The sequence below is a fragment of the Typopeltis vanoorti genome, chromosome 8 (genome assembly GCF_054136105.1).
Source record: "Typopeltis vanoorti isolate ZY-2024b chromosome 8, IOZ_Tvanoo_1.0, whole genome shotgun sequence".
NCBI classification, from domain to species: Eukaryota; Metazoa; Arthropoda; class Arachnida; order Uropygi; family Thelyphonidae; genus Typopeltis; species Typopeltis vanoorti.
In genome coordinates this window covers 7058433-7071811 of record NC_143556.1, presented here as the reverse complement: position 1 = coordinate 7071811, position 13379 = coordinate 7058433, and the positions used below count along the sequence as shown (strand labels likewise).

Genomic DNA, 13379 nt, shown 5'->3' with positions numbered 1-13379 from the left:
TTGCTAAAGGGATTCTATAGGATTAATTCAGAGGATATTTTTGAGATAAGGACTGGTGGTGGGAGAACTAGGGGACACCTATGGAAGTTGAGCAAGAGTGTGGTTAGCAGGGGTGTTAGAGCTGGGTTCTTTACTTTTAGAGTGGTAAATGAGTGGAATAAGCTGCCAGAGTCTGTTGTGGGTGCTATGACGGTGAACGAGTTCAAGACAAGGTATGACAGATACTGTGAGAATGTAATCGCATAGTTGTGTGGACATGATGTTTAGGGCCTCCCTCGATGAGTCTAAGGACTCCTGGAGTCGCCCGAAATAATAATAATAATAATAATAGGAGATGTGCAACTGTTTGCCAATGATGTGAAGATAGGCAGGGCAATCAGGTATGTTACTGATATCCAGTACCTATACAATGATTTGAATAGGCTGGAAATTTTTGCAAACGAAAATGGCTGAAAGTTTAATATTAGTAAGTGCTCAGTTATACACTTTGGCATACGATTTCCAGTGGCATATTATATTAGCAGGGTTATGCTACAAGAAATTGATGAGGCTAGGGATCCTGGCAAAATGCTATAAAAGCAATAAACTTCTGAAAGGATGTTATAGGATATCATACAATGAAATTTTTCATTATATGGAAGGTGGGGAGAGAACATGGGGGAGACCCATAGAAGTTAAGTTTGTTTGCAATCAAGAAAGGAGTAAGAGCTAGGTTTTTGTCTCATGGAACAGTCAGTGAGTGGAATAATTTGCCCTTAGAATTAGTGAGTGTATCTAGTGTAAATGAATTTAAGGGAAAATATGTACATCACTCAAACAGCTGGTTTGAGTGATGTACGAGTATAGCCTCTATTGATAAGTCCTTGACTCTCTGGAAGTCTTAGATAATAATAATAATATGAACCATTTCAAATAAGCCTTGCAACTCCACATAAGTAATTTTCTAATAATAACAGTAATATTAAATATTAAAGCAATTCACTTGAAAAAATTTATATTATTTTTATATATACTAGTTACATTTAACCAAAATCATTTTGATTACTTACTGTAAATATCTGCTGGAAATAGATAGGTGTGCCCCAGAATTACCCAGGTCATAGAGAGAAAGCGAATTCCATGAAGACAAGTCATATGTCCATCTATCTGTTGAGTATTGAAGATTTTAACTGCATTTGGAAATACAGAAAAGCACTGCAGAAAGTCTACAAAGGCTCCTGAATAAAAAATTTAAAAAAATATTTGGATATACAGGTTGGTTGGAATTACAGCCATTATTTCCAAATTCAAATAAAATTAATGGAGATTCCATTGTTAGAGGTTTAGTTAAAGAAAGAGTCCATAAGGTCTGCTATCCAGGAGAGAGAGAGAACGAGCAGGGTAATTCATGCTTTGGACACGAGGAGGAAGTGAGCAAGAGATTTAGCGGTGGTTGTGGGGACAAATGATTTAAGTGGACATAAGGAGAATGTAAGGATGAATATCAAGATGTTATTGAGAAAAGTGAAAGATTCTAGTATAGTGGGAAAGACTGTCAGTGTATTGCTGAGGTATGATTATGATGAGTTGAGATGGAAGGCAGAATCATGAAAGTATGCTAGTGGAGCTGTGTGAGGAGAAGGAAGTACAATTTGTGGATGTATGGCATGTATTTGAGGGAAGAATGGTATTATATAGACATGATGGACTGCATTTAAATTGCTTTGGAGTGAGTGCAATCGAGAAAGTGTTGCCAGATGGAAGTGCAGTGTGTGATGCAAGCAAGAGATTAGAAGTAAGAGATGAAGTGAAAGATTGGGAGAGCGGTAATGAACGTGTTAACACGTTCATTGCCAAGCTGAAAATTGGAATTTCATGTGGTGGCCAAATTTTTTTTATTTTTTTATTTAGTTTAGAAACTTGATAGCGACGTCCACGCGATAACACGTGATCGGCCATTTGGTGAAAACTCACATCACGCGATATCACGTGATTGACAATGAACGTGTTAAAGAGACATAAGTGCTTGGCAATGGAAAGAGTAGTAGTGTGAGAAATGAAGAGAGAATGGGAGGAACGGGGAAACAAGGGAAGCTGGTGAACATGGAGACATGCATTGAGACAGTGATTTTGGAAGTAGTAGCAAATGTACGTATGGAGATGATCAACATAGAAATGGAATGGACTGGGATGTGGGCGGGAAAATTGAGACTAGACTGAGTGAATATATGTGGTTAGCAGTGATAAAGGTGATTGGGCAAGGACAAGTTGATGGGGAAAATCACAACCAACAAGTGGCTTGGATAGGTCTGGTTATGGACCTGAAATTGAACTTCTGTGTTTATTTACAAATGCGAGAAATATCAGAAATAAACAAGATGAAATGGTTTCACTAATTGAGTTTCTTCACCCCAAAATTATTGGAATAAGTGAATCATGGTTGAATGAAGATGATAGTCTAATGACAATAGAAATGGAAGGATACAGTATTTTTTGCAAGGATAGAAAGGACCAGAAGGGGGGGTGGAGTGCTGATGATAGCAAAGGAATTATTATTATTATTATTATTATCACATGACACCTCCAGGGAGTCCAAGGACTCATCATGGGAAGGCACACTATTCTACTGCTAAATACATCTCATCCTCTCCACTACTTAATTCTCCAACTATGTGGCCTTACAAGAAGACTTGAATAAATTGAGTGATTGGGCAAGGAAATGGGGATGTGAATTCAATGTTGCAAAATGTAAGGTTTTAAAATTTGGAAAACAAAGATGGGATGCAGAATTTATGCTTGGTGAGAATATATTGTTGGAGGTAGAGGAAATAAGATATCTGGAGGTGATAGTGGATAAGGATTTGAAATTTAGGGGACACATAGCCAAAATTGTGAAGACAACACAAAGGCTTCTGGGAATGATGCAGAGGACACTGACGTGTAGAAGTGGGGAGATTCTTGTTCCATTGTATAAGGCTTTGATTAGGCCACACATGGACTATTGTGCCCATATTTGGTCACCTGGTTTTCAGAAGGATGAAGAGATGTTGGAAAGGGTCCAAAGGCGACTGACTAAGGTAGTTTCTGACTTCTGGAATGTTGAGTATGAGGAAAGATTGAGAAGATGTAATTTGCAGAGTCTGGTGGACAGGAGGAAGATATGATAGAGACCTAAGTTGGTAAGGGGTTGTTATAGGATCAATGCTGGAGAAGTTCTACAGAAAATAGTGAGAGATCGGTGGAGAACCAGAGGTCATCCCTGGAAACTGTATAAAGAGGGTGTGAGTAAGGGAGTGAGAGGCAGGTTTTTTTTGTGCAGAGTTGTAAATGATTGGAATACTTTACTCGAGAGTGCGGTGTCTGCAAGGAGTTTGAGTATGTTTAAGACACGGTATGATGAGCTGTGTGTGTGTGTGATAAAAGGACCTCCCAGATGAGTCTTTGACTCCATGAGGCCTTGGGATAATAATAATAATGACCACTACTACAGTGAATGCCATCTATTGCCCATCATCACCAAAAATAGTATTTTTTGTCTGTAAACTGTGTGTGTTCTGAAAGCCGATTTGTCTGTATGTGGGATGAAAAACCCGAGTTTCTGGAAGAAAAAAACCCTGCTACACCATATGAGATCGGCTTACTCACCTTCATCTGAAAAAGCCCATATAAGGGCTCCCCTCTTGACAATGGGAATTGAACTCAGGTCTTTTCCAATCGAAGGGCACAATGTTCTGCTTTTCTTCCAATTGCACTACGGCGGCGATATGTTCACATAAGATAGACATGAAAGAGAGAAACGGCCATAATGGTTATGAGGCAGTGTGGTTTAAGGTGAAGGTTGACAGGATAAGATATTTAGTTGGATGTTGCTATGGTCCAGGGAACGTGGAGGGTGGTGATGAAGAAATATACAAACAATTTGGGTTAGTGAACAAAGAAAGTGTAATTATTATGGGCGATTTTAATTATGGTGGTATAGATTGAAATAAAGAGATAGCATTTGGGAATAAGGTAAAAGAATTTCTAGAGTTCTTGAGAGACAATTATCTCAGGTAGCATGTAAAGGAGGGCACGTGAGGATCAAGAGTTTTAGATTTTTTTTTTTCCTATTTCATTCTGTGCAGGATATTCAACTAGACATGTTGGTCACAAATGTATACAAGGAAAGGAACCTTGTATATATGGAAGTGAGAGGAGAGTAAGCTGGTATTTAAGGAAGAAGATAGCAGCAGCCAGCTGATAGGTTTTGCCACTGTTAATGATGGTTTTCAAGCAGATCTCAGTATAGGATATGAAGGAAACTGGAGTTTTATCTCACCATAAGCCACATATGTTAAACAGTTTTCATTTTATGGACTGTCTTCTCTGGCAAATGCTTGGAAAACCATGGCTTGGATATAGAGTGGAAACTTTGAACAGAGTGGGGAATGAAAGCTTGCTTTGAAGGCATTAGCATTGCTGACATAGGATGTCAAATTTGGCAAATGTATGTGTGCTGCCCTTGTGAGGGAACACCATCCCTGAAAGTTGTTCTTCCAGGGTTGGCCTTTTTTGATTTTCTCTCTCACTTTCGACTCTTTTTCTCATTGCCTCTGCACTGATCCAATAAAATTCCTCCACTAACTTAAACATCTCTATCATATCATAATTGGTCAATGACCAATATTTCAGAGTTTCGATATTGCCTTAGTCACTCATCTTTGGACCATCTTCAATGTTTCCATATCACATTCATGGTTAATTGGGGAAGACATAAATAAGTTACTAAACATTTACTCTTTAGACATATGAGGGAGGCTGGAAAGTTCTGATAAACACCTAGAACAAAAATGATATTAAAGCAACTGATATAACCATAAGAAAGAACATATGAGGATATAAGAATATAAGAACATAAGTTACTTTCATAACTCTGCTACTAGTATGTTCATTTTTGTGGTTATATCAGTTGCTTCAATATCATTTTTGTTCAAGGTGTTTATCAGAACTCTGCCCCCCCATAGTATACTGTTTTAATTAACAGCTTCACATATGTAAGAGAAGACTAAATAGAATTTATTAGAGTAATCCCTCAATTCATGCTTCCCCAATTAGTACGTTTTCGATTAGTGCGTCATTTTTTTCTATATACCCAAATTCGATTACTATGCCTCTAAAATTCAATTAGTGCGCCAATATACATCTTAAAAATAAAAGTTACAGATTTTAAAAATTTTCTATCTATAGATTTTTTGGCTAACTATTTTAAAAAATCACTCACCAGAATGAAATTATTTAGTTATAAAACAAATTTAAAGCAATTTACAAAGTTATTTTTAATGGCATACTACACTACTTCCATGTACACTATGTATATTATGTTCCAAATTTTTACTGCCAAAATTTATGACGTCTGCCATAGTATGCCCACAGATTCGAGACCCTTCGACACTTCTGCGCATGTCACAAAAAAGGAAAATCCATTCCGATAATAGGGTAATCAATCCGTCTTCTGGGATGTTTATGTCGGAAAATTAATTTCTCTTTTATAATCATTGTAGTTTTTAAAGTGGTAACTATGTTGCTTGTATAGCAGTTGGGAAATTTTATCTATCAATATAAAGCACGTGGTTTCACGTGTTCCATTCCGATAATAGGGTAATCAATCCATCTTCTGGGATGAGTGTTTATTATTACATGTCAGAAAATTAACTTCTCTTTAATAATCATTGTAGTTTTTAAAGTGGTAACTATGCTGCTTGTATAGTAGTTGAGAAATTTTATCTATCAATATAAAGCACGTGGTTTCACGTGTTGGCGACAAATTCGTACATCTTTCATTTCTTTCTCCCCCTTCATTGATAATGTCCAAGAGTTAATTAAATCTCATTCTGAAGAATTGAGTGATTCCGACCTGCTAAATTTAGATGCACAGTGGGAAGATCCCGAAGAATATGAAGAAAATTTAACCACTGATAGTCAGCCAAAAGAGATTTCACAGAAACAATTTGAAAATATTTTTCATACAATCAAAGTTTTTAAGCAGCAATGCTTCAAGGCTGACCCTGATGAAGAGAGAAGCAGTAAAATTTGCAGAATAGTAGAAGAGGCAATAGGGCCATACCATCGGATGTACGAAAAAAATAAACAAAATGCCCGCCAAACTACATTAGCTCAATTCTATGTTAAGAAGTAGAATAATAAAATTTATATTCTGAATATATTTTATTGTCTTTGAGCTTCATGGTTTCCCTTTAACTAGCCCCTGAGACATACCTTAATTCTTTTATAAAAAATTTAAGGTTCAAAAAAGAAATTTGAGGAACGAATTATACTTTTTCTCATAGGTTATTATATTCGATTAGTGCATTTTCGATTAAAGTGCCTGTTTTAAAGAACGCATTAGGTGCACTAATCAAGGGATTGCTGTACTCCTATATATTATTATTATTTGTCATCTCCAGGGAGTCCAAAGACTCATCGAGAGAGGCATCTACTCTACAACTCTGTCTCCACCAACTGACCGCAACTATACCAATGGCATCTATCGCTGACCACCACCACCAGTACATCCACAGACAATCACAAACATCCATGCCCAAGGTGGGATTCGAATGCACAGCCTTTTGGCTGGGGAGCGGATACGCTAACCACTCGGCCAGCCAGGCTGGCATGTCAAAAAACATCCTTGGTGGGAATCTAACGCACGACCTTTGGATTAGAAATCCAACACGCTATCCACTGCACTACGACAGACATCATTTCACTCAATATGCCATGAGCTTCAGGCAGAAGAACGGGTAATAACATTTAAATTAGGAATACAAAGAATGAGTCATACAGCATGCATATAATATCACGTCTCAGCCACAGCTGTACAGTAGAAGTAAACACTATTAGAGCTCAGAGACGTGGATATAGATATAAAATTAATTAATTTTAAAAAATTATAAACAATTAACTGCAATTACTTCCCAAAACTTATAAATAGGCATACAGTCTGCCCAATTAATATTAAGACAGTGGCATAGGGCTTCATGATGCAAAAAATAGATGATCAAATTTGAGTCTACTGTAGTGTAGCATTTTGATATAGCTCCAGTGAACTCTATGTCTAAGATGCCTGAACCTGCAGATTTCAAAAATTTTACATAATCTTGATGTTTTTGGATTCTAATAGAAACAGAACAGCCAGTCAGTTCAAAGTAGCAAAGATGAAAAGAATGGGGTATTTGATAAACAAATACTTAATAAACTTGATATTCACATCAAGTTCACTATTGAACAAGAATCTGACAACAGTCTCCTTTTGAATACTTTAATACATTGTAACTCTGCTTTTAATATTGTTGTTGTTGTTGTTAATGCTGGTTTTCAATGTGATGTGGAGACATTGGAATGGATTCAGAGGTTAATGACTAAGACAATGTCAGGGCTTTGGAATGCTGACTATGGAGAGAGAGAGGTTGAAGATGTGTGGATTACAGAGTTTGGTGGATAGGAAGAAAAGAAGTGAAAAGTTAGGGAGATGATTTTATCAGATTAATCCAGAGGGGATTATAAAAAGAGCAGAAAGTGAGAGGGGAAGAACTAGATGTCATCCCTGGAAGTTATGAGTCATGCAAGACAATATCAGGACTTTGGACTGTTGGCTGTGGGAGGGGGGGGGGGAGAGAGAGAGGTTGAAAAAAATGTTAATTGCAGAGTTTAGTTAATAGGAAGAAAAGAGGTGATATGACAGAGACATTTAAGTTAGTGAAAGGATAACGATTCTATATTATTTTCGACCATCTAATGAATGCAAGAAATTAACATAAACAGGGTTGTATATTGGCTGAAGGATTTTAATAATTGATACTAAGTACAAAACACCAACAAGTTTTGCCAACTTAGTTGTCTGGCTTTGTCAGGGTGTATAAAAGAGATACAAAACAACTTAAACTGTTCGTGAAGGAATGAACCGAATACAACTGTATTTTTTACAAATACAGAAGAACGCATACGTCAAATGCAAGGAGCATGTATGATATCAACTGTTGTTATGTAGGAACATTCTGTAATTAGCAACTAAATTTAACTCTGGCGTGCTTAATTATCTTATGAGGGTCTTCCAAATATCAGCTAGAATTAATCCTTGATTTCTATTGAGGTTGCGTTTAGATTGGATGACTGCTTATAGCTTCTTTTATGTTTTGGGAGCGGAAATCTTCCTCTAAATAGGGCATGGAGCTTTTGTCCCATTCGATGGTATGGTTTGTCCTCGAGAAATGAAGGGCTAACACAGAGTTGTCTTCTCTGTTGTTGTTTACATCTCTGACGTGTTCTCTTTTCCTTATTTCCAAACTTCTTGAGGTCTGACTAATGTAATTTAATCCACATGAAGAGGGGATGTTGTAGACACCGGCGTATTTGAAGAAGGCATAACTGTCTTTTGGAGATCTTAAAAAATGGTGGATAGTCTTTAAAAGTCACTCACATTTCATGTGGCTTGAGGAGTGTGGCAATCTTTTTAGAAACTGTCCCAGCATAAGGAATGGCAATGGTAGATTTGTAACATGTTTCCTCAAATTGTTCTTGTGGGGGGCTGCAGAAAAGTATCATGGATCAGTTTTTTTGGATAACCATTGTCTATCAGGGTTTTTGATATATTCATCTTTGAGATCTTTTTCTTCTGTTGTGATGTGAGCAGCCCTGTTTTTGAGCATGTTCAGTTTTTGAGAAATGTGGTGCGAAGATGTGAAGTGCAAATATCGACCTGTGTTGGTTGGTTTGCAATAAACTGCAAGGCTGTGTGATAGTGATGGAAGAACAAGAGGTCATCTCTGGAAATTAAGGAAAAGTGTGATTAACAAGGGTGTGAGAACTAGATTTTTTGCTTGGAGGGTGGTGAGTGTGTGGAATGCATTGCCTGACTCAGTTGCGAGTTCTTTGTCTGTAAATGAATTCAAGAAGAGGTATGATAGATATTGTTTTGATAGTTTGGGTCTCCCGAGATGAGTCTACTGACTCCATGAAGATACCTATAATAATAATAATAATAATGATAACAAGAATTTCTTGAAGGAGAGGTCTGTAATATGTAGATGCTTGGATTGCATTTGATAATAGAAGAGCTGTATGTAAGAGTTGGACTGTATCTGAACATGGAAGGATGCAGTCTAACTCTTGTCTAAGAGATTGTTCTCTGGGCAAGTGAAACTGTTAGGGCATCAGACTAGAGTTGTATTATTAGGGGATATTAACGTGAGAGATGGGAGAATGTATAGTATATCACAGAGTCAAATGGAGAGTGTTTGTGGAATACTGAAAATTCACTACTGTTTTGCTATACAAATTCCAAAAGTATCAGGACTAAAGTGAATGAACTTGTAGCATTGAGAAAACAAGATGGAAGAATATTCCTTTATGATAAGTATGAACTGTGTCCCCACAGAATAGAGAATTTAAAAGGAAATGGTACTAATGGTTATGAAAGTGTATGATGTAAGGTGAAGCAAGCCAAAACAGGATGCCGCTTTAGGCTAGGGAACACAGAGGGTGATGATCAGGAAATGTTTAAGCAAATTTGTTCTGCAAGTGCAGAACAAGTGCTAATAATTGGAGATTTAACTGTAAAAGTATACACTGGACAGAGGAAACATAATTACTGGAATTATTTTAAGAGACAGATATCTTGAGTAACATGTAATAGAGGGAACACATAAATCAAAAGTTTTGATTATGGTCCATGCATCAGAGGATATGATTGCAACTGAGATGTTAATAATGAAATACCATGAGTTGGCATATTGAAAAGAATTATAACACTGGAGGAAAACTCATAAATTTATGTAGAATTATCATGCAGAAGATTGTAATAATAATCTTAGAACTCAACTCGGAGCAGTTTCCACAGATGGAAAAATTGTAAGTGAGAGATCAGCTGTACAAAGGAGCCAGTTAACAAATGTTTATTGACAACAATGGCAAACTGCATACCTGAAGTGAAAAAAGAAAACATGATTTGGTGTAAAGTGAATGACTAATAAAATCAAACAGAGAATGCAGCTGAAAAATATACAGCTGCTTTCTACTTCTTTTCAAAAAATATGAAGAAAAGTGGAAAGTAGCTACATGAGTAATATATAACTTAAGCTCGGAAAGTGATTAATACAGTATGGAAGACCAAACTGGACTACAAGAACTAGCATTTCATTCAAGGAAAATTCTTAGGAATTCTTTTGTAATGTGATCAGCTGGAGGAGAAATGATTATAGACAAATTACCTTGTTAAATGGAAATGAGGATGAAGAGACCAATGCAGGTGATGTGGTGTTTCACGATCACATTATTGGCGTATTACATCCTGAAAAAATAGATTTATTCCTAGCGGGATGGGCAGAGTTTAGAAGTGAATGAGGAGAACATGTTTAAAAAAAAGAATTTCATCCAGCCCACTGCCTTACTCTAGAAGTTAGTAAGGCAGTGATAGGCTGGATGAGATTTTGCTATATGTTTAAAGAGAATTGAAGTGCTAAGGAATTGAAAGTTCCATTGACCTCGCAGTTCAAGAAAAGTCCAGTTATCTACTGGAAAAGTACTCAATAAGTTGAAGGAGGATAAGATAGTGCTGCTGCATAAAGATGGCAGTATCAAACAACAGACCAGTTAGCATTTCTTCTGTAGTTGATAGGATTTTGGAATATAATATTTGGAACATCAAAAATTAGTGGGAGATCATATACAAAATTGTGTAGATGAGGGTAATATTATCTATGACTGTCACAATGAATTCATTGTGGCACTTTTATTTCAATAATTTGATTGCCTTTTATAATAAAGTAACAACTGCAGTTGAAGAAGGAAAGGCATATACCACCTTTCTGTTGGATTTTACAGAGGCATCTGACAAGATGTCACATGACAAGTTGATATTTAAATTGCAACATGTGGGTTTGGATATCAGGTTAATGGATTTGATTGGTAATTGGCTTTCTGATAGATATTAGAGAGTTGTGTATTGGGATTCAGTATCAAGGATAAGAAAGGTCACAAGTGGGGTTCTACAAGGCTCAGTAATAGAACCTTTATTCTTTAACCCTTATATATATATCAATGATATTGACAGCTGATAGCAGAAGATATTGTTATTTATAGAGGATGTGAATCTTGGGTGGTTTATTATTATTATTATTATCCCAAATCCTCATGGAGTCAAAGACTCATCTGGGAGATTCTTTTATCACATACACATCTCATCATACTGTATCATAAACACACTCAAACTCCTTGCAGACACCACACTCTCAGGCAAGGCATTCCAATCATTCACAACTCTGCATGAAAAAAACCTGCCTCTCACTCCCCTACTCACACCCTCTTTATACAGTTTCCAGGGATGACCTCTGGTTCTCCTCTGATCTCCACTATTCTCTGTAAAACTTCTCCACCCTTGATCTTATAACATCCCCTTACCAACTTGTAGGTCTCTATCATATCTCCCCTCTTTCTCCTCTCCACCAGACTCTGAAATCAAAATCTTCTCAATCTTTCCTCATACTCAAAGCCGCCTTTGGACCCATTCCAACATCTCTTCATCCTTCTGAAAACCCGGTGACCAAACCTGGCCACAATAGTCCATTTGTGGCCAAATCAAAGCCTTATACAGCAGAACAAGAATCTCCCTACTTCTACACGTCAGTATCCTCCGCATCATTTCCAGAAGCCTTTGTGTGGTCTTCACAATTTTGGCGATGTGTCCCCCTAAATTTTAGATCCTTATCCACTATCACCGCAGATCTCTTATTTCCTCTACCTCCAACAATATATCTCACCAAGCATAAATTCTGCATCCCATCTTTGTTTTCAAAATTTTAAAACCTCACATTTTGCAACATTGACGTCACATCCCCATTTACGTGCCCAATAACTCAATTTATTCAAGTCTTCTTGCAAGGCTCCATTATCTTCACTACTTTTTAAGGTTCGTCCCAACTTTGCATCATCTGCAAACAACTGAATATCTCCAACCAAATCTTCACCTATATCATTAATATACAAGATAAAAAGCAATGGACCTAAAACAGATCCCTGAGGCACTCCACTAGTGAATTTCCTTTTCCTGGATATCACACCCCCATACCCAAGTTGCTGATACCTATCAGATAGCCAGTCTCCAATCCAATGCCCTGATCTAATATCCAACCCCATCTGCTCTAGTTTGACTGTCAACATATCATGAGGTACTCTATCAAAAGCTTTTGCAAAATCCAAGTATATTACTGTGTATCCTTCTCCTCTGTCCAAGGAAGCATTCACTTTATTGTAATAAGTAGATTACTAAAACATGACCTCCCTTTAGCAAATCCATGCTGTCCATCAAAGATTATACCGTTGTTGTCAACCCAACTCTGGATCATAGTTCTCACAAGCTTCTCCAACAACTTAACCACAACACCTGACACACAGATAGGCCTATAGTTTGATGCTTGAGTTTGATCACCTCCTTTATGAAGTGGCACAATCTTGCCCTCCTTCCACTCCTTAAGAACTTGACCAAGTGCAAGACTCATATTAAAAAAATTTCAAGGCAGGTGTCAACTCTCTGGCACATTCCTTCAGAATACGTGGTGATATATTATCAAGTCCCACAGCCTTATTTACATCTAGTTTACTCAACTTCCCAAACCCCCTCTTGCTCACTTACAGTCAGTCTCTCCTCCCCATCATCAACTGCTCTCAATCTCTCCATGAAGTCACATTCGCAAGAAAGAAAAATCTTTATGAACTGCTCATTAAGTATCTCCACCACACATTCTGCAACAGCTGTCTTTATACCATTTTCTCCAATCAATGTCATCCTTCCATAATCATTCTTTCTTTTGCTGGCTACATATCGAAAGAACTTCCTAGGATTCTTTTTGGCTTCATTAGCTAACTGCTGTTCATACCACTCTTTAGCTACTCTCACCCACCAAGTCACCCTCCTTGCCTGGTCTTTGTAGACCTCATTAAATTGGTTATTTCCACTTCTCTTATGCTGCCTCCACAATGCCCTTTTTCTCTGTATCGCATGCTTAATCTCTTTATTCATCCATCTCACACCTATCTTATTTAACCTTCTCACTGTTGGAATACATTTAAACATTGCATCTACTAGATAGTTTTTGAAAATCCCCCAAGCTGCATTGATCTCTTTTCCAGCTAACTCCTCATGCCACGCTACACCCACAAGCTGTCTCCTGAGTTCTTCATAATACCTTTTTCTCACAGGGGTCCTCGCACTGCTGGCAACCACCCAGGTAATCACCTAATGGTCACTCTTACCAATCCAATTGGTGGATGATTTGACACCTTATTTATAATTACATCCTCTGATGAGATGACCAAATCCAAGACCCTCAATCCTCGTATGCCCTCTGTTACATACTGTCTGAGGTAGT

The 13379-nt window shown here is 37.3% G+C and overlaps 1 protein-coding gene across 2 annotated transcripts in view; it reads right to left on the bottom strand.

The window, feature by feature from the left end:
• Nucleotides 1-13379, bottom strand: part of LOC150103705 (nose resistant to fluoxetine protein 6-like) — a 206824-nt gene that overhangs the window by 142738 nt on the left and 50707 nt on the right. Inside the window, exon 6 of one of the 2 annotated variants that reach the window (XM_090396506.1) lies at nucleotides 1050-1217. The exons of the other annotated variant lie outside the window; for it this stretch is intronic. Coding sequence (XP_090252632.1) covers nucleotides 1050-1217 — 168 coding nt within the window. The remainder of the gene's footprint in view (nucleotides 1-1049; nucleotides 1218-13379) is intronic. 2 annotated transcript variants of the gene reach the window in all.